At 40.5% G+C, this 26,879-nt stretch overlaps 1 protein-coding gene across 3 annotated transcripts in view; it reads left to right on the top strand.

Moving 5' to 3' along the window:
* HGFAC (HGF activator) overlaps positions 1 to 26,879 on the top strand; it is a 58,863-nt gene that overhangs the window by 17,979 nt on the left and 14,005 nt on the right. The window contains exons 5-11 of one of the 3 annotated variants that reach the window (XM_067558883.1): positions 260 to 333; positions 5,267 to 5,389; positions 7,023 to 7,154; positions 8,711 to 8,821; positions 21,500 to 21,674; positions 24,401 to 24,486; positions 25,429 to 25,669. In XM_067558883.1, coding sequence (XP_067414984.1) covers positions 260 to 333; positions 5,267 to 5,389; positions 7,023 to 7,154; positions 8,711 to 8,821; positions 21,500 to 21,674; positions 24,401 to 24,486; positions 25,429 to 25,669 — 942 coding nt within the window. The remainder of the gene's footprint in view (positions 1 to 259; positions 334 to 5,266; positions 5,390 to 7,022; positions 7,155 to 8,710; positions 8,822 to 21,499; positions 21,675 to 24,400; positions 24,487 to 25,428; positions 25,670 to 26,879) is intronic. The other 2 variants (XM_067558884.1, XM_067558885.1) reach the window with 2 other exon arrangements.

Genomic DNA, 26,879 nt, shown 5'->3' with positions numbered 1-26,879 from the left:
ATAAAACAACTTTAAGAAAAGAATAAAAATAAAAACACTCATAGCAATTTTTTACAGGTCTTCTTTATAAATCATATCTGTTTAAATGCCTTTTGCAGATCACCCATACGTATTCCTGCCCTTACTACTTCTGTAATGAAAATAAACAAAATATAAGTTCTTAATAGTTCATACTAAGTGGTTTTGAAGGATATTCTTGGCTCAGCTGGTGCAAGGTTATTTACAAAGCTGCATTAAACTGCACTTTTAATTCTTACAGGTGTTCAACCACACATAACTATGATCGTGACAGGAAGTGGGGTTATTGTGCTTCTGCATCCAAAGAGCATGTAGGTAAGCCAAGTAATTAATGAGACCAGCAATAGGCTTTTGAAAAGCACGATTGCCCTATGATATGCAGTATTTTGTTATTAATTATTATTATTAGATGATGATGAATTATTATATATGCAGCAAGCATGCATGATGCTTTATAGACAAGTAAAAGGCAAATCCCTTGTTCTGAGAAATGGATATGACATGGGGAAATGGAAGTAGGGGAAGGATGAGATTTTCACCGAATAAGGAACTTATATTGTACTTGTATGGCCCCTGTTACAGTAGTATCTCATCCTTAGTGTATTTATGGGGAACTGAGGCTCAGTGACTTACCCAAGGTCTCTGAGGAAGCAGAGATTGGAACCCAGTTCTTCCTTGCCCTTGTGCTATAACCACTGTACCATCCTTCCTCTTCACTGAATTGCACTTGAAGGCTGGTCCTGTTCCACTCCATCAAAACCAGTGATCACTCAGATGATAAAACAGCTCTGGCTGTGCCTCTGACTTTGTTTGTTTGTAGTTTCTTTTAAACAGTTGAATTTTTTAACAAATAAGGAAATATTTTCTTTCTCACACTAAACATACAGATACCCTACTGTCAACTACTCCTACCTCAATATTGTACAGAAAGAGAGCAGAGCTTCAAAAATAGATTGTCTTATGAAGAATTAATTTGGAAAAAAAGATATTGTTTTAGTGATGGCTTCAAAGAGGATGAGGAAATAGCAGTGTTCATTGCAGTAGTAGCTAAGAACAATGAAAGGGATAGTCAGCTGAACACTTGCAGGATTTCCCCACAGATTTTATATAGCATCAAGCAACAGTACTGCAGGCAAGTCATTTTGATTGACTGTATAAAATAGGAAGTAACGGTCTGTGGCAAACTCTTTTAGGTATATGTTATTTTGGACGCAGTTGGTTGCTTACTAATATGTGGCTGGATCTTGTGAGGTGCACTTGAGAGCACTTCTTGGAAAATGCTCCACACCATCAATGCTTAGCAACTTAAAGACTGATTCCTGGTCCCACTGAAGTTAGAAGGAGTTTCATCATTGATTTAATGGGTAGCATGATTTGGCTATAAAGGCCTGATTCCTCTTTGCCTTGCAAGGTGGATGTTCATTGTTGCCATTCTCATTTAATATAATCACCCTGCACTCGTTTAAATAACTACAACAAGGTGCGGGGCATTGGTGAATCTGCCCTGTAGCAGGCAATGCTTCTCCTTGACTCCCTCGTATTCTTTTCTAACACAACATGTCCTGTTTACATAGTACACCTCAAGCTGGATGCTGTCAGATTTGTAGTTTCCCTTCTCTGTTTAACTACATGGACCTTTAAAATGAATTGAATGGTTTAGTTGCAAGTTCAGCTGCACCTCATGAGGAATCCTACTATGCAAATAGCCTACTCTATACCATCTCACCCAAAGAAACAAACATTAGCTGAATAATATATGTCTGAATGCTTCATTTTTCATCTTTCCTAGGACTGAGGTTGCCTTTAACTCTTGACTAACTCACAAATGAGCACCTCCCTGTTTATTAATTGATGAGTAAACATACAAATTCAAACAAACATGCAAATCCATTTCTTCTAGTTACATGTGCTCAGGACAGAGAACTCATGGCCAGCTTTTAAATATTAAAATTGAAATGTATTAAATATTAAAAATTTTGGCAAATGTTAAGATTGTTGCCTAATTAAAGGACTGCTTAGCCAGTGGCTACTTATTTCTTATTGCAAGACATTTAAAAAATATTTGGAGCCAGAAAACATTTAACAAAAAATCTTTCATAATCTAAAGATAAAATTGAGGCTTTATGGTGAGATTTAAAGGAAGGAGTGAATGAATAGCTCAGAAGAAGGCAATTCAAGACAGTGAGAGAGAGTTCCCCAGTTAAGAAAGATGTAGATGGAGAAAAGAAAAAGAATTATAATACAGAAAAATGTAGACTATTTTATGAAAAACAAGCAACATATTTTGTGAAAAATTTTCACTGTAATTCTGAATCTTTGAAAAATTCCAACAATTATATACACTGTTTGGAAACCCAGGAAAAAAAATCTTTTTTTCAAAAATACTTTTGATTTCAATAGTAGTTAGGCACCTAGGTGCTTTTGAAAATACCACTAGACATCTATCAGCATCTTCAGCACCTAAATACCTTTAAAAATCTGGCACTAAGTGAACTGCTGAATAGTTGCTCTAGTATTGTTCTGGATAGGGGCCAGCGTGCCCTGCACCTTGCAGGGTTAAGCCCTAAGATCTAATCCAAAGCCCATCAAAATCAATGGGAGTTTTATCATTGTGTTCAATGGGCCTTGGATCAAGTTTCAAGAAAGGGGAGTGCTAGATGCCAACTTTATTCAGGGGCACATAAAAACAGAATGACATGGAAAGATGCACCAAAATCTTGAGGGGTGAATATAAAGAGAGGGGAGTTATCAGATCAGAAGCATGTACTAGCTAATTAAACTCCTGGAGAAGAGCCTTCTCAGTATGGTGAAATGTGTCCAATGCAAACTGAAAGTAGTCCAGGAAGTTGGGTGATGTGGTCAGACAGCTGAAAGCAGGTGACCCACTACTTCCGCAGGGCTCTGGAGAAGTTGAAATCAAAGTGGTTATGAGTACGCGTGACAGGAATCAAGTGAGGGTTTTCTCACAAGGGAGGATGATACCCTGGGAAGGCTTTAGGCACAGGTTGGATGGGCAGCTGTTTGGGGTACCACGTTTACCTGGGATCCATAATGCTGGGAGAGGTCCGCTGCAGGAAGAAACAATCTGGCCAGAAGACTCCTGTGCTGTAAGAGCACATCCCTCATGTGGAAGCTGCAAGAGGACCTGGGTTGGCCAAAACTTATATAGTGAAGGAGAGGTGAAAAGAGATGAGGATGCTGGGGGAAGACAGATGGGAAGACCCAGGGCTGGGGGGAAAGGAATATAATGAAGGGTTACAATGGAAAAAAGGACAGAGCTTGGGGTTCTGCTTTGCTGACTTAGGGATGGTACCAAAATTGATTTGCCATGTGCTCCACTATATGAAGGGATGGCCCTCAGAGAGAGCAGCAGTTTGAAAATTACAGGAATACATCCTAAGGAAACTGATGAAGCACTACATAACTTAACAATAAAATGAAAGATGCAGCAGCGTAGTCATTATATTTTCCTGCTTTCTTTTGATGTTCTTGGGTGTGAATACCAGTGTGTACACCCAGGCCTCAATTCTGATTTCAGTTACACCATTGCAAATCTGGAGAAAATACCTTGACTTCAATGGAATTACTCCAGATTTACACCAGTGCAGTGAATTTTAGGATCTGGTCTCAAGTGCTTTGTTTCTGAGTCTTTATGTGTGGCTATATTTTTATGTGTTGGATTGCCTATTTGGCAGAATCGACATGTTGGCAGCACAGCGCCCTGCTCAAAGAAAAGGTAATTCTGCACTGTGCTCATGACAGAATTTGGCTAGGAAGCATTAGATACAGAAGTCAAATGTAGGCAAAATACTGGACCAGTCCCTCAGCTGGTGTAAATTAGAATGGATCGATTGACCTCAGTGGAGAGATGTTGGTTTACACCAGTTGATGAGCTAGCCCAATGTCTTTTGTTAACTAGTGTTATCCCGTTAAAAAGTCTTATGAACTTTACATGGTAGTCTGTCATGTAAAGGCAGCCTCCATCAACGGATTGACTTCATGGGGACTGGAAGCAGTGGTGCCAATTAAAATATTTCGGGGGAGGGGGGGGGAGGGGGAGAGGAAGAGGGGAGGAATTCCAGTCCATTGCCCAGATTTCCTTAGGGACCTCAGGTTTACTTTGCCTGGGGAGTCTGCCCTCTCTCTGAGCACCATAGTTCATGAACTGGTGCACGAGGAGTCAAGTTCTCAGCCTAACTCCCTTGCCTGGCACTGTAGAGGAACAGACTCTCCATGTGCCATGTCATAACACCATTTGAGAGGTGGTGTTACCTTGTGCGCCAGATTGCAATGCCATTCACTGAAATTTGGCCTGGCTTCCCCTCCGTCTATACAAAGAGGCAGCTGGATCAAATTTGAGTGGTATTTTTGACCAGGCATCCAGAGCAATGCTCTGAACTATTCCAGGAGCAGCTGTACTGATTAAGCATGAGACCACTGCCTAAAAATGGTCAGGCCAGGCCCCCCAACTCTGTGGCCTATGGAACTTTAAGCAAATGCAAAATCTTTGGGTGGGGGCGTTCACCCCTCCCACTTGATGCCACTGACTGGGAGGCAGTGCTGACAAAACAGACAGGTTTTTTTCATGATTTAAAAAAAAAGTGTGGAGAATAGGAAATTTACAATTCACTAGTTTGATGCAGTTTGTTTGGTTTGACTTAATTTGATCTGCTCCTCTTCCTGTTAGGAAATTCTGCACTATCCCACCTACTTTAGTTTTAGAATGCACCAGAGTCTACTGCCAAAAATGTATAATTTATGTAATCTGAAAGAGAAACATAATCCCACTCAGTTATGTTTCTGTATAAAACGTGCAGGGCATTAATCTGGGCAAATGAGAGCTTCAGACTTTTTTTTTATCACTAGTGTAAAGGAACAGCTCCATCTTGTGGACATTTGTCCCATGTCTTCACATGATACCTGCTGACATGACTTGACTTATCAATATTGTGAATAACCATCATGTCAAATTCTGCTTCAGTTATATCATTATAAATCCATTTATTTCAGTGGAGGAGGAGAATTCAGCTTCTTGAGTTGTTGTATAGTTTTATAGATCAAGATAAATCTAGTTACTGTGCAATTAAAAAAGAAAGAGCTGAACAAACATTATTTTAATGAGATCAAATGGTGATATTAAAGCCACAAGCATTGAACTAAAAGTGTTACTATTCTGCATAACCTAGCCAACGTGTGACAAAACAAAGATTGAGCTGTGTGGCAGTTATTAACAATAATTTATTAATAGATTTCTCAGATTATTGTGCAAAGCACCCATGCAGAAATGGAGGTACCTGTTCTGTTGCCCATGATCAAAGTTCTTATCACTGCGCATGTCCTGAGGAATTCACAGGAAAAGATTGTGAAATTGGTAAGTGCCTTATTTAATGAGCACCAGATATTAGAAGTTAAGGACTTGTCCAAATTTGTTAGTGAAAAGGTTACGTTGTGATGTTTAAAAATAGTAACACGTGAATGTTTGTGTAGGCTGGTTTCCAAGTGATTATGATAGACCAGTGTTTCTCAATTATATTTCGCCGCGGCACCCATGCCATGCCCTCTGCCGACAAATCCAGAAAATCTTCCCCTTTCGGCGGCGCGGTGTAGGCTGGTTTCGGCAGTGTGCTCTCTAAGCTATTTTCCACGGCGCGATCAGCTGTTCCGCGGCGTGATCACAGCTGTTCCGCAGTGCCTTCAGCTGTTCGGCGGCGCACTCGCAGCTTTTCGGTGGCGCGCCATCTCTGTTAATTTCGGCAGCGCGGTTCCACTTTTTCGCAGAACCCTTCAACTCAGCCCGCGGAACCCCAGGGTTCTGCGGAACACTATTTGAGAAACACTGTGATAGACAATCTGTTACTGACAGGATAGCTTAAAATAGCTTAACTATATGGGTATTAATTTAAACCTGATCTGAACCACCATTAAAGTATTAGGCTAAGAGACATACAGTAAAACTCAATTTTTGAGATTAGCAATCCACATCCAGGACCCTCTCTCCTGCAGTCAGGCAGATTAAGTGTCTAACCTGCTGCCTGTCTCACTCCACAGGAAATGACTGGAGGAGGAGGTTAGAGCACTCACTTAGGATGTGTGAGATCCAGGTTCAATTCTGGTGGGCAGAGTGGATTTGAACCTCCCAGGAGTGTATCCTGTCTTCTGGACTACGGGATATTCTGATGTGAGGCTCCCTCGGTCTTTCCTATTGAAGCTCTTCCACTGTGGATAAATAATTGAAGAGTCACTGGGCCGAAGAGAACATGTGAGAATGTCTCTATAACCTGGTTGTTGAGGCACCAACCTGGGAAATGGGAGATCCAGTATCAAGTGCTCCAATCACTATTTAATTATTTATTCAAACTGAAACAGCTTCAACAGAAGAGATTGAGAGAGGCCCATATTAGAATATCCATAGCTCTCCTGGGAGGTGTGGAAGATCCCCATTCAAATCCTCTCTCCTCCTCAGACAGAGGGGGGAATTGAACATGGAGTCTCCCACATCCCAGGTGAGAGGCCTAACCACTGGGCTAAAAGCTGTATGGGTGGCACTGCTGATGGCTCCTCCTCTCACCAGATTTAGAATGGGCCCCAGTCCAGTAGGTATGATCATGGGCAAGATAGGCAAGCAAACACCTATCTTCCTCTCATTGGTGGATCGCATTGAAGCCAAAGTGGGAGATAGGTGTCCAGGCACTTGCAGTGAGGCAGCAGTGTGCATGAACTCAGGCAGAAACTTAGTTGTCCAGAGGACTTTTAAAGCAGAAATTTAGATGGGTGAGTGAGTGTACATGCCTACAGGGTTAGGTCACAGCCAAGCGGGGGTTTTGTGGATCTCAGTGGTACCTAAAACTGGGATGTAGGCACCTAAATCTCTTTGTGGATCTAGGCCATGCTTTCAAATAACATGGCTATTTAACAAGAAAAGGGATGATCAGGGAATAGCAAATCATTTGGTAGCATTCTTTGTAACAAATAAACCTTAGAAATCTTTTTATTTTTTATTTTAGGGAAATGTTTTGATGACAGTCGTTATGAGTACTTTGACACTGGTGAAAGCTGGGCAAGAATCCACAAAGGAGTAGTGGAAGAATGCTCGTGTGTTAACAGCCGAATTGAATGCCAAAACACACGATACACAAGTATTACACTGTGCTGTCCATAGCATAAGCATTATTTTGTTCTAAGTGCAAATATCTGCATGTAGTGGGCTAAATAAAAACAGTGATACTGAAATCTGTGCTACAGTATTCTACATAGTGGCCGGGCTCCTGCAACACACACACCCAGAAAGAAAAATATTATTTTTCCTTCCACTTCTGGACAAAGGACCTGATTCAGCCCTTAAGCAAGTGCTTAAGTGCTTTCCTGAATAAGGATGGACTTAAGCGTGTGTTTTATTTTAAGCACACACTTAAGTGCTTTCAGGAACTGGACTTTGATTCTGAATTGGGGTCAATAAGAATAAATAACAGATTAAATAATAATAATAAAATTACACGTTTATCCTAGAATCTCAAAGCAATTAGAAATATTAATTAAGCTTCACAGCACCCTGGCAAATTAGGTAAATAGTATTATCTCCACTTTACAGATGTGGAAACTGAGGACCAGAAGTTAAGTGACTTTCCAAGCTTACATAGTTGATCCACAGTAGAGCTAGGAATGTGCCCAGTAGCCAAAATTACTGCTGGCCTAACTTTGGCCACAGGAATGTTGATTGCCAGTCACACGCTCCAAGTTCTTGACTTAGCTCCCTCCCTGTTGGTTTATTATGAAGTATTACACAGCTCTATAAAAATCTTTGCAACAGTGGGAAGCACATTATGAGCAGGATTAATAACAATGATTATGTTATTTGTTAGGTGATGATCATTTGCAACAGAGGGAAAGCTATGTTGATACTGACAGTAAAAGTGAACAGTGAGCCAGATCCTCAACTGATATAGATAAACATAGCTCTGTTGTCTTCAGTAGAACTATCTCAATTTATACCAGTTGAAGATCTGGATCAGTGTGAGAATAGTAAAAAAGGGGAAACCATTTCCAAAAGTATATATGGCAGAGAAGGAGATGTATTAGATGTTATCATCATGATAAATGTGATGCACATCTGTACATTCTTTTTGCTGTCATCCTCTTGTGATGATTCTAATAAGATATTATGTGAAATTTGTTTAATTTTCTTGTGCTGCATGTAGAATTCAGAGGTGCCAAAGCCAGAAAGGATCATTGTGATCTACTGACCTCCTGTATAACACAGGCAATAGAACTTCCCTGAAAAAAGTCTTAGAGGATAACTTTAGAAAAAATAGCCAATCTAGATTTTCAAAATGGCTAGTGATGGAGAATCCACCAAAACCCTTGGCAAATTATTCTAACTGCCCTCACAGTTAAAATATATGTTTTATTTCCAGTCTGAGTTATCTAGCTTCAGCTTCCAGCCATTGGATTGTGTTATGCCTTTCTCTGCTAGTCCATTCTCAAATATTAATACAGACTATAATAAAGTCACCCCTTAAACTTCTCTTTGTTATGCTAAATAGATTGAGCTCTTTGAGTCTATCACTATAAGGCATGTCTCTAATTCTTTAATCATTCTCGTGGCTCTTCTCTGAACCCTCCCCAATTTGTCAACTATTTATCGTTCTTGAATTATGGACACTAATTGGTTTTGATCTTCTATTTATGTTTGTAGGGTGCATCAGTAATCCCTGCCTCCATGACAGTGCCTGTAGGATGATTGCCTTCACTGAGAAAACTATATGTGGTTGCAAAGAAAACTTTGTAGGAAAATATTGCAATATTAGTAAGTATAACAATGTGCCAGGGAGAAAAAATGTTGTTAATTGATCATCCAACTGACAGCAGGTGTTTGTTAATTGCATATTCTACTGAACATTTAACAGAGTCTTCATCTAATAATTGTTCTGAAGAGTCATGCAGCATAAATAACTTCTCTCCGGCTAAGGCATTTAATATATTTCTCCAGAATAAAACCTATTATTTCTTACCAAAGCCCCAATCCTGTAAACACATGTCCTTAACTTTATGCACATGAATAGTGTAATTAAATTATTCATGCACATAAAGTTAAGCACGTGTTTGCAGGTGTGGGGTCCAAGGCATATACTGTAGCATAAATTCTTCCACACAAAAGCATGCATCGTATATTGTTCCTATGTGAAGTAAAGAAATTTCTGTTTTAACAAAATCGCTGGTAGCTTCCCATATTTGTCAGCCATATATAAGAACAGAAGAACAACCAGTCTGGGCCAGACTAATGGTCCTTATAGCCCAGTATCCTGTCTTCCAACAGTGGCCAATGCTAGATACCACAGAGGGAATGAACAGAATTGGTAATGATCAAGTGATCCATTCCGTCACCCATGCCCAGCATCTGGCAAAACAGCAATCCCTGCCCATCTGGCTAATAGCCATTAATGGACCTGTCCTCCATGAATCTAGCTCTTTTTTGAACCCTGTTATATTCTTGGCCTTCACAACATCCTCTGACAAGGAGTGTCACAGGTTGACTGTGCATTTTGTGATGAAATACTTCCTTTTGTTTGTTTTAAAACTGCTGCCTATTAATTTTATTTGGTGACCCCTAGTTCTTGTTATGAGAAGGAGTAAATAACACTTCCTTATTTACTTTCTCCACATCAGTCATGATTTTATGGTCCTCTATCCTATCTCCCCTTAATCGTCTCTTTTCCAAGTTGAAAAGTCCCAGTCTTATTAATCTCTCCTCATATAGTTAACAGGAGTAGACACTAATAAAAGTGTATGCATTTCTTTAGTCATCGGAGTCTGATTCTCTTCTCAGTTATGCCAGTTTTACATCAGTATAACACCGCTGATTCTCCTGTTATACAGTAATAAAACTGAGAGGAGAATCTGGCCGTTGGCATCTAGACGTGTTACTGCTTTATTGCTTCTTGTCTGAGCTTCAGAGGTGCGTGGTTTTTTATGCAGCTTTCTTTTCGCTGCATGGATCAAATATACCTTTAAACTTTATCAGTGCACTAAATCTTCTCTTCAAGTAAACTCAATAACTATCTTTCAAATACAGCAATTTTGGTGCACAAATTACAGCCATACCATACTGATCTTGTCATCTCATTGGCTAAGAGGGTTTGTACACTGATTCAGGGCCCATTGTAGTCAATGGAAAGAGTCTGTAAGAGGGTTGCAGTCTCTGAGCACACCCCCTTGCTGTGTGGCTATTGCAATCCTCAGTCCCAGTTTCCCTTTGAGTTTTGGGAATCGTTTACTCAATCCTAAAGTCTTTAGAATAGTGCTCCTTCTCTCCTGGAGTCTAATTTTATTAAACATTGTCTGGTTCCCCAAAAGATCACACCTGTGACCTTGCCTGAGGTTCAGACCTCCATGCTCCTCTTTTTCAGGAATGTGGGGTTCCAGTTCTAGCCGACAAACCCTTCCCTTAAAGTCAGGGTTTTCACAGTCCTCCTCCCTCTATGACCAGCAAACTCTGTTCTTAAATTCAGGGTTTTCACAGCCCAACTTTTCTCTCAGCAAGCTCTCCTTCACTGGACTTGCAGCCTCCTTATTGATTCACCCACTTAATTATCTGACCACTCCTTTGATACTTTCCAGGTGGAACTAATACCCGAAAAGCCTGTCTGGACCAGATGCCCTCTGAACAGTGCTCTGAACAGTTAAAAGAACAATAGCCTAGATTTTCCTACTCCCTACCCCTCCCTGGGATCATCTTCCTCTCAGCCATTGTCTTTTGTTGATTATTCCGCCTTCCCCCTTTCAAGGTATCTGAAGAACTGACCTCCCAGATTGTCTCCTCCAGACCTAAAAGGCCATGCCCTATTATAGGCTCCCATTGGCTGTGATGGGCACTTGATCATACCTAGCTGAGTACTAGGATGAGAAACCTCTAAGGAACACTTATCGGTTTTTTGTTTTTCACTATTCTTTTTTATTCTCTTGTGGTGGTGGTGGTGATGTTTTTTTGTTTTTGTTTTAACAAACACTGTTTAGTAATCCAGCCAGAGAGCAGAACCAAATCCCATGTGATTTAAGTTAGCAATCACACACCATGAATAACAAACTGTAAACAATAAAATTGCACAATTCATGACCAGCCTAAAAAGCTGAATGACATTCATCCAGACTACCTGGTGAATAGAGATGAATAACAAATAATTCTCTGAAATCCAGATCAGCTTGTGGACAGTTTGCAAACAGAAAAAAGGGCTTAGTCTACAACAGATATTATTCACAATGACCAGTTCATGAGAATCACCCCATCCTTGTTTTACAAAAGTATTATTATTCCTGGGAGCATCCTTAAGGAAAGCAAGACTGATATTTTATGGCTATTGAGTGTGAGAAGTGCAACAAGCAGGGGAGGAATAAAGCAGGATCTTCAGGATTTAGTTGTTGGTTTTGAGGGGTCCTGCAGTGAAAGACGTGTAGTAATTGTCCTGGTAGGTTGTCTCATTTGGAAGGAAGATAAAGAATTCAGGAGTGAGAGGACGTTCAACTAGGGAAGAGAGAAGGCAAGCGCCTGAGTACTGTTCTCAGGAATCAAGTCTCTCTCTAAATATTAACTCTACTGGAGGGGAAGGCTTACCAAGGATTATGTTGCATTAGTGGCTGGTCCTGTTAAACTGTATCATAGAAGATTAGAGTTGGAAGGAATCTCAGGAGGTCATCTAGTCCAACCCCTTGCTCAAAGCAGGACTAACCTCAGCTAAATCATCCCAGCCAGAGCTTTGTCAAGCCGCATCTTAAAAACCTCTAAAGATGGAGATTCCACCACCTCCCTATTTTCATTATCAAGCAATTTAATAAAAAAAGTTTAGAAAAACATAAAAAACCCAAGGTTCTTAGCTGACCTTGTAGGACATCAACCCCAAGGGGTCATCACCCAGCCCCTCCTCCACTGAGGCCAGTTGGAGCTGGCTGGCCAAGGAAATGGGAACATGTCACATGGTTCTGAGTGGGGCAGTATACTCTACTTGCATTCCTAGGAACCCTGGGAGTGACTACATAATCCCTCACAAAATTCCTCTAGAGGCAGTGTGACTCCATAACTCTCTGATAGCAAAATAAAGTCCTAACAAGAACACTGTTAAGGTTCCTTTTTAGCTGGCAACTTCTAACACCCAAAGCTGAAATGTGACTGCATAAATTTGCATACAGAATGGCCTTTATTATAAATCCCAAGATTACTGTAGTGTGTATAATACTGCTGTGTGTCTGTCTAGTTTAGAGCAAGAAATAAGCAGGTGTTGACTGCTTACCTGAAAATAATAAAACAAACACGGCCTGCTAAACAAATGACTTTAACTGCCTATAATCCATCTGTATGTGGATGCATAAAACCCACACACAAAATGTGAAAGGAGAGATCCATCTTATCTGTCAGCGCCGTGAAAACATGTTTAAAAATGAAAAGCTCTTTGCCAAGATTTATACAGTAAACTAGTGATAATGTACCTCCGTAGGGCAGAGTTTGAGTTGTTTAGATGCACAGAACAGTTCAAATCAACCAGGCTAGAGTCTAGGTTCCCTTAACCTTCTCTCCTCCAAGTTCCCTGAACCTTGTGTTCCTTCCTACATCCCTGACCCCCAAATCTCCCATTTCTGCTGCACTTCACATTCCCCTGCATATATCTGCCCCAGTTTCACTCTTTCTTTGCACTAGCTAAGCACACACATACATCCTGTAGTTTTTCCCCCTGCCTTTTGCACCCCATGTTTTCCTACACACACCCCTCTCTGTTGAGTAGATTTGGTGCAGCATCTTGCATTTAAAAATAAATATTTAAGATTAATGATCTTTGCCATTAATTTTCCTAAATGAAAGTTTGTCTGTCAGTAAAAGCTTGTGGATAACAATCTTCAGAGAAACTCATGAAAAATTACCATTGCGGTAGCTGCCCTCAAGTAAGGTGTCCTCTTTCAAATGGCCACTGCCTCCCATTGTTTTCAGTGAGAATGAATCCAACAGCCATCTTTGTAAAGAGGAGGCCTACTGAGAACTATTGGAGATAGAAGCCCTTCTCAAAATAGCAAACCAACTGCTGGCAAGTTACAACCTTAGTCCCACTGAGAAAAATGAGAGATGATAGCCACTTTGAAAGAGAGCAATTCTATATGCAGTAGAACATTATTTGTCAGCCCTCGCTAAAGAAGGAACTTTCAGATATGAGGAATAAACAAAAATGACCATTTCTTTAAAAAAACCAAACAAACTTCAAATGTAGCATAAGATTTCAGCGAGTTTAACTATGAGAGAAGTTTGATGCACCTGTATTTTTCCATTATAAAGATATTTCAAGGAAAAGAAACAGTCTGAGACTGGGTGCTAAAATTCTTAAAGGATCCTTTTAAAACTAATTTTAACAGATAAAATAATTAACCAATTTACTTGTAAATTCTCAAAAAAAAAACCCAAAACCCCATTCTTATTCAAAGAGTGAGTGCTGTAATTTTGGAGAGGATACATTGTTTTCTTCATACATGACAAAACTGTGAATCCTTGCTTTAAGTGCAAATCCTTAGCTATGGAATCAGGGAATCAAGAGCAGGGTTTCCTCATATAATTTATATTAGAGATGTGCAGAAATGCCCCAGACCCAGCCACTTTGTCTTTCAGCTTCTGGCACCCCCAAAATTTTTTCTCTGTTCATCGTTTTACATTGTAAACTCTTTGAGGCAGGGACTGTGCCTTTCTGCATAGCAAATATTATGGATGGTACTGTTATATAGATATGATTATGATAAACAGCAAGAATACCTTCCCTGCTGTATCTGGTTACTGTAGTTCAGTAGGTATTTAAAAGAAAAGCAAAAAAGATATTCTGTTGTTATCTCTGAACGCAACTGGCCTTGTTGAAAACTACAGCTTTTCATAAATCCAGACCTCTCTGGATTTCACATGGCTGGGTGTGCCTTTCTAAGCAGGTCCCAACCTAGGTTTACAGAGAATGTATAGCTGTACATGACAACTCCTAGGCTGGTCAGATGCTGGACCAAGTTAAGAAGCTGAACTTTACTTTATAAAAGATTTCTTATGCTTTTATGGTTGCGAAGAAAATCTTCTAAACATGAGCTGCATGCAAACCAATAGGTGAACTGACTGGGCAGGGGAACTGCTGAGCTAATAGGTGTGAGTGAATTGATTGAGCGGGCACAGAGGATTATTTAATGTGCAGGAGGAGGGGGTGTGTGAATTGATTTAGTGCAGAGGAGGATACAGATGAACAGATTTAGTGGGCGGTGTGAATAGACTAACTAAATGGGAGGAGAAAAGTCAATAGATTTAGTATGTGGGGGAGTGTGAATTGATTTAATAGGCAAGAGAATAGGAGCGAATTGATTTAGAGACAGATTTTTAAAAGTATTTAGGTGCTGAAAGATGCAGATAGGCACCTAGTGGGATTTTCAAAAGCACCTAAGTATAGGCTTTTCAAATCCCACTAGCTGCCTATCTGCTTCTTTAGGCACCTAAACACCTTTGAAAAACTGTCCCTTTAGTGACTGGGGGTGAACTAATTGAATTAGTGGGAGGCTAGTGATGAACCGATTAGGTAAACTGGATCCTAGAATTTGCAAATGTGGCCTTGCATAGGCATTCTTCTGTTAACAAAACATAGCACTATTGAGATCCTGTTCAGTCCTGCCCACCACTTCTGTATCTCCTTATCCTTTCTCATAACAAACTATTTGCTCAAGATGTTGTTATTAAATCTAACTCTGTGTGGGTATTTATATCATGCACGGCCATCAGTGTGAATCATTATTGCTGTGCTGAAATTGTAGTCTAATGTCACTAGAAAAATCAAATGAAAGATAAACTAGTCCCTTCTGTTAACTATGGAATGTATGCAGTTTATTTCTTCAAGACATAATGGACTCCTGGTGGAATTTATAGAACTTTGGATTTAAACTTGTATATAAAAGGATTCGGTTTACACAATAGGTGGATTTATACATTTTTTTTTTTTTTTTTTTTGATAAACACTAATCTCCTAAATTTTAGCTCAGTTGAGCTTTTAAATATTTGCAAGTGAAAAGTGCTAAGGTATTTTTTATTACAGTAGAAACGTATTAAACAGTGAGTCTACCTGTAGTAACTGCAGCATGCATTTTTTAAGCAAATGTTCAGCTAAGAATTACTTTGTGTTATAAATTACTTTATTCCATGACCAGATCTATTCCTGTTTTGCATGTCAATCTTCTATTAGACTGAATTCATTTCAAGGGGCTGCCAATTTTGTGCAATATTTCTGCATAGCTTTTGGCCCACAACAAAATGTTTTTGTGTGTTTCATAATCAGGCTAGGCTTTCAATGGGAATTTGTTCCAGTGATGGACTTTCAGACTGTTGTACTATTGGGAGTTGCATTACCATTTGCCAAGTGGAAAAGCAGCACATTATATGAAGCATTTGTCCCCTCATAAATGCGCTAATTAGATTTTCTATTTGTATAGAATCATGTGAGCACGCAGGGATATATATGGTAAATAAATGATAGAATAACAGAAAATAATAATTCTTTCCACTTCTACAGTGGTTTTCATCCAACATTTTTAAAAGCATTTTACAAACATTAATTTATGAACCATCACAATTCCCCAATAAGTGTTATCCATTCCTGTTTTACAGAGGGGGAAATGAACACAGAGAAAAATTAAGTAGCTTGCTCAAGGTCAGGAAACCAGCAGCAAAGCTATGAACAGAGTTTAGTACTCCTGACTTTCAGAGCTGTGCTTCCTCCTCATAAAAGAGTGAAAAGACCTACTAGTATTAGAAGCCCCTCAAAAGGGCCTGTCACAGTCTGGCCTTATATGAATAGGTACATAGCATGCTACATTTTGCTGATCAATACTAATTTTTATGAAAAATAGTAATAAAAATGTAGAAGTGTTGTCAGCTGTTAAACTTCCTAGAAATTCTTAAACGTTGTCTTAAATTAAAACTCTCAACAACAGCCACCTGCCTGGGGCTTTCAGGAGATGTTTACCAGTGTGCAAAAGGGGAGAGTGTTCTCTGAAGATAACCCATCTCCCATTAAAAAAAAAAAATCATTTAAGGGAAGGCTATGTTAGCAGATGTATCTTCCAGAGTTCTTAGCAGGATATTATTTTTATCTTACACGGGAAGTTCTGATTTATTGCTTTTAGGATATCTGCAATGTTCTGGATGGTTTAAATAGCTAAATACTACTTCTATAAAAGCAATCAATATGTATATTGAAGATTAATGTCTGCAACTCATTTATGACCAGTGCAGACTAATAGGTAGTTGCTCTTTCTGACATCAGAACATTCTGACATTAGGTAGATGGCAGCCAACTGAAATCAAGGACTTTCACGTCTATCAGCGGTCAGGAGAACTCTTCTCTCACGAATGCCCCAGCTGTCTTTCAAGAAAGGAGATCAATGAACTGGTGGTAGCTGAATCAAGAAAATGCACTCAGGCTGTCCCTTCTGCAAACTCCAGACTGAGCACCTGCTCATATTGGGGATAAGGAAGACTTGCTTACATGGGGGAAACCTCAGGTAGCAAAATATCCTCCTGGAGTCAGACAATAGAAAGGTAATTATTTGTGAAGCAGGAACAGGAAGAGGCAAAATCTCGTTAAAACTACTTTATTTTCATTGTCATAAAATGGAAAAGAACCAAAGGGAGACCCAAGTTGAAAGGTGCCTTAGAAGTACTTTGGATAGATAGCACCCTCCTGGCTTATAAACAATCTGAGCATGCTTCAGCTGGAGTGGGTCACCATTAGATAGAGCCCAATGATGTTGTGGCTTAGTTTTGTGGCAGCTACTCACCAGTGGAGACCCTGGTTGGCTATGTCTCCACATTCTACCAGCACTTCAGTTTGGTTTATGCTTTCACTAGAGTCTCTGTCACCTGGAAAATCAGCAAGGAGTTGGATGGAGAAGATCTGGTGGTTCCAGAGTGGGCCAGCAGAGCCTGGTGTGTGGGCTATTCAAAGGAGACTGAGGACTCCCAATATCCCTTTTGCCCACAAGCTACATGACAGACTTGACAAACCCACTGGAGTGGGGAAAAAGGAAATCATGGAGAAGGAAGACATGACAAAGTATAAGAACTCCAGGTGGGTCAGGCAATGGCTATAGGAGAAGACATTACTGAATCAAAGAAAGTTGACATATCCTATGTCTCATAGCCTTTCAGGACCGCAGTGCACTGGAAGCAGAACTTTAGGAGGAAAAATAACCTTTTACCAGCAGAATTACACATAATATGCACATTTGAAACAAGCAGAAAGCACATAGAGTGATGAGACTGAAGAACACTACAACAAAACAGAATAAAGACACATAAGCAGTTGTGGACTGCAAATAAAATGTCTAAAAAAGAATTCAAGAAGGCACAAGAGAAAGTTAGTGGATTTCCTAAAGTGAAACTTAAAAATCTGTTCAAACATGCAGATACTGATAGTGCGAGTAAAGATGTGGTGGCAGAGACACAAAATTAAACTGTTCTGAAGGACTCCCAATGTTCATTAACAGTAGAAATAGAGAAGAGACCGAACCTTCCATTCCCAAATCTTCAGAAACATAACCAATGAAAATAAAATGTACTTTTGGAAGAAAAAGTTGCACAAATCCACAAAGAATCTGGAAAATCAAGTCCAAAATGGAGTAATCCATTAGGAACTGTTGAAAAGCAGACTGCCTTAACGCCATTAAAGTGGACAGAAAGGAACCGTCAAGCTGACCATAGTTAGAAGATAATCAGTGAAGAAGAGCTGCAAGATTGTGATAGCACCGGTGATTTTTATGAGAACTGTGAGCTTGGAATTGAAGAAGTTAATGATTTTTAGGCCTTTGGGTGTTTTTAAAACATTGAGGTGAAATGTAATGAGGTGTCTTTTTAAATGCTTCCATGTTGTGATATGCAAACCACAGCACTGCTTGAAGTTAGTCTAGTGAGTGAGTTGGAGAGTGGAGCAGATATTGGATGTCTGCTAATAAAATAGCTTAAATTTGTGTGCATGTGTGTACCTCCACAGGACATTACAGACTAAATAACCCTAACTCTTTTTCCACAAAAGGCGCTTAAAAAATATTGCCAAATATTACTATTCAACTCACCCAACGTGTTTTGATGATGATAAAAACCTTGTATAGAAATTGGGCCATGGGCAAAAGGAGTCCGCACTAGGTAGACTCATAGATAGTTGATATTTTTGTTTTGTTAAGAATAGAACACAGCAGAAAATTTAGAAAACTATCTAAATAGCCAGACTTCCAGTTGTATTTTTTCAACAGCTTTAACATAGATTGGCAGACATACAGTAATGTAAGTACATTAGGTTTCAATCCTGTGAGGTTCTGAAAACCTCCTATAAAGGACTGGAGTGAGAACTGAGGGTCCTCAGTGTTTAGAACCTTGCAGAATCTGGCCCTGATACTGTGTTAATAGATGGGCCCCTCTCCTCTTTCATTCTTATACAAGTTCACATCTCTCAGTCATTTCTGAATGTAATAAATACAGTACCAATAAAACTTGCACCTGGCACTTCTATGGTCAAATGTAACAGGAGATCAATATACAGCACAGTGGTTTTTTCAGGAACTTGACTGTTCCAGTCAAACAGAGATAGTATTTCATTATCCTGTAGCTTTGATCAGCGCATTATCTTAAAAAGAGAATATGCTTATCATTGTTATTAAAAACATATGTAATTTGTTTCAAATAAGTTCTATTAATTATGGGATTTGAAGAATTTGAGTAGAAATGGATCTGATTCAAAAGATGGTATCAGAATATCTCAGAGCTGTTTGGAATCCAAGTACAGCTACAGATTCAATTTTGCAAAAGGCCCAGCAGGTCTTGAACCCAGGCCCATAGAGCTGCCAGATAACAGACAGCTCCACGCTGACCCCCAACAGCAGCAAGAATGAGTGTGTGCTCCACTACTCACAACCCACTGTGGATACAGATCACGGGACGTCCTGCCTCAAGGGATCTAACAGGTAGCAGCCTCACAACGCCTATTGACTCCCTGACCTATATAAACCCAAGGGGCATTGCAGAAAATATCCATGCAACAGTGCAGATCGATGGTAGCTGCCATGATCATTCTTGCTCCATGTTCATGAACTTCTGGCTTTGACCTTGCCTTGATTTGGAGCTCGCCCCTTGACCTGGACCCTGAAACCTTACCTGGACTGTGATCCTTGGTATTGACTCTGGCCTGGGATTTGACTACGAATGCCACCAATACTCTCAACCTTAGTTTTGACCCTTGGTTCCGACCGCCCTTGTCAGGATCATGACAGTTTGCCTGGATCACCTTAGCCTGTGGTGATGGCCTACCATGGAGGCAGCAGGCCACTCCTTGCCTAGCATGCCCCAGAGGCTACGGGAGATGCCTGAATGGGTTGACCGCTCCCAGGAAGAGATGCCCATGCTTTGAGCCCAAGTATCGCAGGTCGCAACACAGAACCAAGCTCTGTGCAGGCAATCCACCTAACTCCGTAATGACACTGTGGCACTGCAGACCCAACTGGCACAGCACGCTGCAAATAACCAGCTACTATGGGAGCAGGTGGCTGCTGCAGGACAAGAACACTGCATTACGGGCACATACTGCGGCTGTGTACCTAGCCCCAGCCCCCTTCCCAGAATGTTTTAATGGGGACCACCAAAAACTTATGGGGGTTATTAACCAATACCTCCTGCTGTTTCTGCTATGTCCCCGGTCCTGCCCTATTGACCAAGCAAAAGCAGGACTCATTATTAGCCTCCTGATAGGAGATGCATTGGACTGGGCCTTGCCCCTGCTTGAATAAAGCAGCAAACCTGATGCTTTCTTCCAGGTGTTTTCTGCTATATCTGACGATACCTACCATGCCCACTTGGTGGAGGTGACTCTGTGCAAACTCCAGCAGGGGCAGGGACTGGCCTCCTCCTATGCTGCCCATGCCTCGCTATTAGTCTCCAATACTGAGCAGAATGAAGCGGCTCAGCTCTACCAGGACTGTGTGAGTAGATTAAGGATAATGTAAGGGGACTATTAGCCCCTTACTGAAACTTAGTGGATCTTTTTGGTTGGCCATCTCTCAGTACCAAAGGACAGGGGAAGGGTTAATGAGGAAGCAGGAACCTGAGATGGACAGCCCCCAGGGCCAGAAGGGAGAGACCAACGCTCCAGGTCAGCCTGATTGACAGAGTGGACAGGCCAATGAGGGAGCCAGGAGGGTGGAGGGGAGGTCCCATCCTCCGTGTGAGCTGGAGCTACCTGGGCTGAGCTTTCTACCCCAAGCACAGTTTGGTCACAATGCTGAGCATGTCTCCACTGGGCAGAATCCGTTCTATGCAAACTGTGGCTTCCACCCCCATGTCCACCTGGTCATACCTGTTGATTCCACCAATTCCGTGGCTGTCAATTGGGTGCAGCAAGTCTTTGAGGTCCAAGAAAAACTCAAGGCCTATCTGGACAAGGCCAAGTAAGACTACAAGTGGTACACTGACTGCTGGCACCAGCGGGGCCTGGCATTCACGATAGGGCAAAAAATGTGGCTCTCAGTCCAAAACTGCCGCATTAACCAGCTGTGTCATAAATTGGGTAACTGATCCCTTGCACCATATTCTGTCAGCTGGGTAATCAACCTGGTGACCATGATGCTTCAGTTATCCTGATCCCTCAGAATATACCCAGTGTTCCATGTAGCCTGGCTAAAACTGTACATTGACAACCCCTTCACTCACTGGACTTAACCACCCTCCTCCCAATGTGGATCCAAAGACACGAAGAATACGACATCCACAATATATTGGACTCAAAAATCAAACATGGCTTCCTCTGGTACTTCTTGGTACCTACCTTGTCCTGCAGAGCGACCCGCCAGCAGCGACTATAATCAGCTCATGCTCCACTAGCGACCCACTGTGGACACGGACCATGGGAAATCCCACCTCAAGGAGTCTGGCAGGGAGCAGCCTCATAGCTTCTGATTGGTTCCCTGCCCTATATAAACTGACAGGTTATTCCAGGAAGTTTCCATGCAACAGTGTGGATCTCCTGTTGCTGCCACAACCATTCCTGCTCCCTGTTCTTGAACTGTTTTCTTTGACCTCAGCTTAATTTGGACCTTGCTTTCTGACCTGGACTCTGAATCTCGGTATCGACCTCAGCCTGGAATTTGACTATGAACTGATTAAAGGCTTTCATTTATGGTGGCCACATTAGGCCTGATTCTCCACTGCTTTGCACCTTGTGTATTTATTTACACATGTATAAAATGAACGTCACCCACTGTTAATTTGATTTGGTAGTGCTGTAGGCTCACTTTGTACAGCAGAAATAATTACACAAAGTGCAAAGTACTAGAGAATCAGATGCATTGACTTTTAATTCACAGAGAAATCACATAGGATACTGGTGATGAAATAAGGATTTCTTTAGCACTGAATTTGCCCTCATTTCTGATCAGCATCTTGTGTTTTGTTCAGTCCCTAGCCAACAATGTTATACTGGCAATGGCACAGAGTACAGAGGTGTTGTGAAGAAGACTGTTTCTGGACATAGTTGCGTGCCCTGGAATTCAGATTTGCTTTACCAAGAGTTTCATGTTGACAGCGTTGAGGAAGCTGTGCAGCTGGGCTTGGGACCCTACTCTTACTGCAGGTGAGAACTTCTTGTACACCCAATGTTTGTAAATCAAAGTATACGCTGAACATAGCAGTGGCTTTGGAAGAGTGGAATACCAGTGGTATCCGCTCAGCTGTTACCTTTTAGTTGCAGTAGTACTGGTTAGCTTCAGAGAGTCTATTCAGAAAATGAAATACATAGACTCACTTTAAGCAGCCCAGCAGAAATAGGTCCTCAAGAGGGACCTATTTTTAGAAAGTGTAGGATCTTGCAGATGAAATAGATAGATAGATAGATAGATAGATAGATAGGGCTACCGAAAGAATGTCTAAGCCTGAGGGAATGTTAGAAAGTTCGGGGCCTTTTTGCTTCCTCATCTCTGTGACCTTTTCCACATGATTCCAAAAGACAAGAAGATACCTCATAGAGCCGCCCCAGTGGCCCGTAGTTAACTCCATCCTCTCCTCCAAAGAGTGACTGAGATGCTAAATGTTCCAGCAATTGTCCTCCTTTCCATGTTGATGTTATACCCTGTCTGTATCTGCAGCGGAGTATCATCAGCACTATCAGCAGTCACTACCATTAGCATTAATAGAGACAAGAGAGGGTCCATCCAGAAATAGGGCATATATAGAAATGAAAACCAGAGCTATGTGGAGAATGAAAGTTCCTTTTCTCAAAGGGTTTAGAGATTTTTAAATTTGGTTTCATTCTGAATTGGAAGGAAAATGGAAAATTGTGGTATTCTTAATGAAAGAAAATTCTAGGGGGAGGAGAAAAACTGCTTCAGATCAAAAGAAATATTCCGTTTTGACAAAATCACAACATTTCAGTTTTGACTTTAAATTTTTTTTGTATTATAATACAAACCAACAAAATGGAAATGAAGTTATTTCAAAACAAAAAATCTATATGTAAAAATGTAAAAATGGGGTGTTTTGACATTGTCTGACCTTTTCCCTTCTGAAATGAAATTCCAGTTAAATTGATACAATTTAATGAAGTGTATTGATTTCAACAGACCTGCATATTCTCGCAGAATATGGTTCCATAAGTTTCTCTGACCAGATCTAGTCAGACCATCTGCTGAGAATGGGCCTTAGGGATTATCCCTTTCTGTGCCCCCTCTCAGCAGGTGGCCTTTGTCCATGCCTCCGACAATCAAAAGAGAGAGAGACAAAGAATGTGTTGTCCATTTTATGGCAAATAGTGGGGATGGGCAAATATCAGATATTTCAGAGATTTGGTTCGGATGATTATCCTGCTCTTATCTGATTTTTTTTTAATTTCTTTTTTATTTGGAAATCAGACTAGTAATCTGCAGAGATCAGAATTTCTCTTGAAATTTCCCATAGACCCTGGTTTATTTGGAAATATTATGAAAGCAACATTTCTTACAGTAGTTCTTCTGCAGGAAGTCAGTTTAAGTGCAGAGATCCATAAACACATTAATAAATAAAATCAACTTTTTCTGAATCTCCAAAAAGTGTTTCTTCTTTTATCGAAATTGGTTTGATCTCCAGAACTGGGTCCTGATTCAACAGAGCTCTTAAGCACATATTTGAAAACATCTTTGTTCAGCACATGCCTAAGTGCTTTGCTGAATTGGAGCCCAGCTCAGGAGATCAAACCAATTTGACATCAAAGGGGCTTAACTTTTTAAACTTTCACTTTAAGCACATGCTTAGGCACTTTGCTGAATCTAAGTCCTGTCAGTATGGCTCCATTTGAGCACAGAAAATGCAAGAAAAAAATCATATACTTCTGTAAGAGCTTGTGTGATCATGTCCTGCATAATGCAGACAAGAAACAGTAAATCCCCTTTTTTGCCACTTTTTTTTGCTATCTTGTTTTAAGTTTTAGGTGGGTATCTCCAATACACTGTGTAATCCTACAGCTATCTTCTTCTTCAAATATTCTAATTTAGAAAAATAGTTGGCGGTAGATGACTCAGCCCAGGCTGCTGCTTCTGTTCTAAGAATTTGAAAAGCACTTTAGTCTTTGAGGAGTAGCAGGCAGATTCAGAAAGCCACTGAAGAATCTTAAAAAGAATGTGTGTGGCTTAGGATAAATCATATTCAAATTAGGTTCCCTGTTTACCTGAAGCCCTGTATTAACTTGTCATTGTGACTAGTTAGAGGGAAGATCTTTTTGAGGCTTTGAAAGCTACCATTATATTATAGAATCAGGTATATTTCTGGTTACTTCTGCAGCACTAACAAAGATAATTCTGTTTCTCAGAGAAATATATTGGAACCAATCAACTACAGCCAGTTCTTTTAAGAAAACAACATTCATTATTTTCTAGTGAAATCTTGAATATTTCTTTTAATCTACTTTTTAATAGTGTGTGGTTTGCCTTCAACGACATTTACATTTAGATTGTTCCTATGTTTGCATTTACCCAGGGAGAGAGAGAGCTGAGGGACCATATTCTGCTTTTGTTTACACTGCTCAATGAGAATTAGGAGCCTAGCAGCTTTTGATAATTCGACTAGGTAACCATCTGCATCTTTAAAATCTGGCCTTTAAGCACATGCTTCACTTCAAGCACACGAGTACCCCGTTGAAGTGAATGGGACAAATCACAAGCTTTAAAGTTAAGCACATGCTTAAATGCTTTGGTGGATCAAGTCCAGACCACTCAGCACATTGCAGGATCGATCCTATGGATAGTGCAAGACTAAGTACGTGAATGTTTGTACTGTGCTAAGTATTATTATTGACACTGCTTTTAATTTACTCTCCCCAAACTTTATTAGAAATCCAGATAATGATGAGAAGCCCTGGTGTTACATCATGAAGAGCAACACTTTGTCTTGGGAATATTGTAACATTACATCTTGTGGTAGGTAAATGTTAAGTCATGTGATCTGATAACTTTTCATTTTTCACTTCAGTGTGACCCAGTGAAAACTTTTTCTAATATCAGTGGAACTTTTTCATTTGTTAACACAAATTGTAGGTTTCTTTTGCATTTCTTAAGTCCTGCTGGTCTCAGATGAGTAAGTTTATTCCCTCTGCTGCTTTAACCCCCTATGTGTATTCTTGGAAGAAGAACTACAGTATTAGGCAGGTATGCAGTCTGTCTCAGTTTATTGCAAAGCAGTGATCCCAGTATTACAGCTGTCCCTGCCAGGCCATCATCTGGGTAAGACTTCATAAATGAATGGAGCTCTTAGTGGAACATCCTTCAACACTTATCCTTACTCATGCGAGAAGCTCCATATAAGTGAATGTGGCTGTTTGACTGAGTAAAGATGGATTGTGTCAGTAAAAGTAGCAGCATCAGGCCTTAAATTAGCAGGTCTCTGTACTTATTGATACTTGTTTCAGCACTTTAAACTAAAAATGTACAGCACATAGTAAACGGATTTTAAAAACTAAGAAATCTAATCTTCCCCCAAATTCATATTTAATTGCCATTAATGTTAAAGGACTTATTAAAATGGACTTGTAACCTGAACCTATAAAGTGATCATTTATTCTCCATCGATGATTTAAATACATTCTACTGATTATGTCATTTTGTTTTCTAACTGTCAGAAGTACAAAGCTAAACTTGGTGTCTGAAAAATTAAGGCATGTTGTTTCTGCTCCATGCATCATCACCAATCTCCCCAGTAATAAGGAGTCTGGAATCAGAATGTAGGCCCTAATTCTGCTATTTCGCTGGGTGAAATTCAATGAGATTTGGGCACCTAACTTCCTTAGGCTCCTATGAAAATTCCAGTTTTGGAAATTGTAAGTATATGTAGTCTGGAACTCACCACACCACTTTCTATCTCAGACACCAGGAGAAGGACACCAGCAGTCCCCGATTACACGGAGACCTTGGCTGTTGTCAAAAGAGCATGTGGGAGAAGACACAAAAAACGAAGTTTCATCAGACCTAGGATTATTGGTGGCTCTTCGTCGTTACCAGGCTCTCACCCCTGGCTAGCAGCCATATATGTTGGAAATAACTTTTGTGCTGGCAGTCTTGTTCATCCTTGTTGGGTAGTGTCAGCAGCACACTGCTTTGCTAACAGGTAAACTCAATGCTTTAATAATATCATACAGTTAGGGAGCCCCTTATATCTCAGTTTCCCCAAATGCTTGTGAAACATAAAAGTCTTACATACAAACTATAAAAAAGAGATCACTTTATACAGCCTTGAAATGCTCTCCCTTCAGAGGTGGATTGCAGGAGCTCTTTAAGTATACATAGTAACAATGCACAGGAAATAAAAAGGATGCATAATTTAATCAAGATGGAGCTGAAGAAGTGGATAGAGAAGATGATCTTGAGGGTATTGTCATGTACAACTTGTACACGGTAGGTTGCAGGTCAGGCTCTGTACTGAATATGGACTGGGTCCCGAGCTTTCTTATCAGAGAGATACACAAGATCCTTTAGTACAGTGGCTTTCCATCTTTCCAGACTACTGTACTTCTTTCAAGAGTTGTCTTGTGTACCCTCAAGTTTCATCTCAATTAAAAACTAATTGCTTTTCATAGAAGATTAGGGTTGGAAGGGACCTCAGGAGATCATCTAGTCCGACCCCTTGATCAAAGCAGGACCAACCCCAACTAAACCATCCCAGCCAGGGCTTTGTCAAGCCACACCTTGAAAACCTCTAAGGCTGGAGATTCCACCATCTCCCCAGGTAACTCATTCCAGTGCTTCACCACCCTCCTAGTGAAAAAGCTTTTCCTAATATCCAACCTAAACCTCCCTCATTGCAACTTGAGACCATTATTCCTAGTTCTGTCATCTGCCACCACTGAGAACAGCCTAGTTCCATCCTCCCTGGAAACCCCCTTTCAGGTAGTTAAAGGCTGCTATCAAATTCCCCCTCATTCTTCTCTTCTGCGGACTAAGCAAGCCCCATTCCCTCAGCCTCTCCTCATAGGTCATGTGCTTCAGCCCCCCCTAATCATTTTTGTTGCCCTCTGCTGGACTCTCCAATTTGTCCACATCCTTTCTATAGTGGGGGGCCCAAAACTTGACATAGTTCTCCAAATGAGGCCTCACCAGGGCTGAATAGAAGGGAATAATCACTTCCCGTGATATGCTGGCAATTCTCCTACTAATTCAGCCCAATATGCTGTTAGCCTTCTTGGCAATAAGGTCACACTGTTGACTCTTATCCATCTTCTTGTCTACTGTAACCCCCAGGTTACAGTCTTATAAACGTCTTATAAAATCAGACATAAAAATACAGAAGTGTCACAGCACACTATTACTGAAAAATTGCA

The sequence above is a fragment of the Emydura macquarii genome, unplaced genomic scaffold, assembly GCF_026122565.2.
Source record: "Emydura macquarii macquarii isolate MOO-44397 ecotype Brisbane River unplaced genomic scaffold, CSIRO-AGI_Emac_v2 contig_2199, whole genome shotgun sequence".
In the NCBI taxonomy this organism is placed as follows: Eukaryota; Metazoa; Chordata; order Testudines; family Chelidae; genus Emydura; species Emydura macquarii.
Note: the sequence above shows the minus strand (reverse complement) of the source record. Positions and strands in the feature narration are given on the sequence as shown.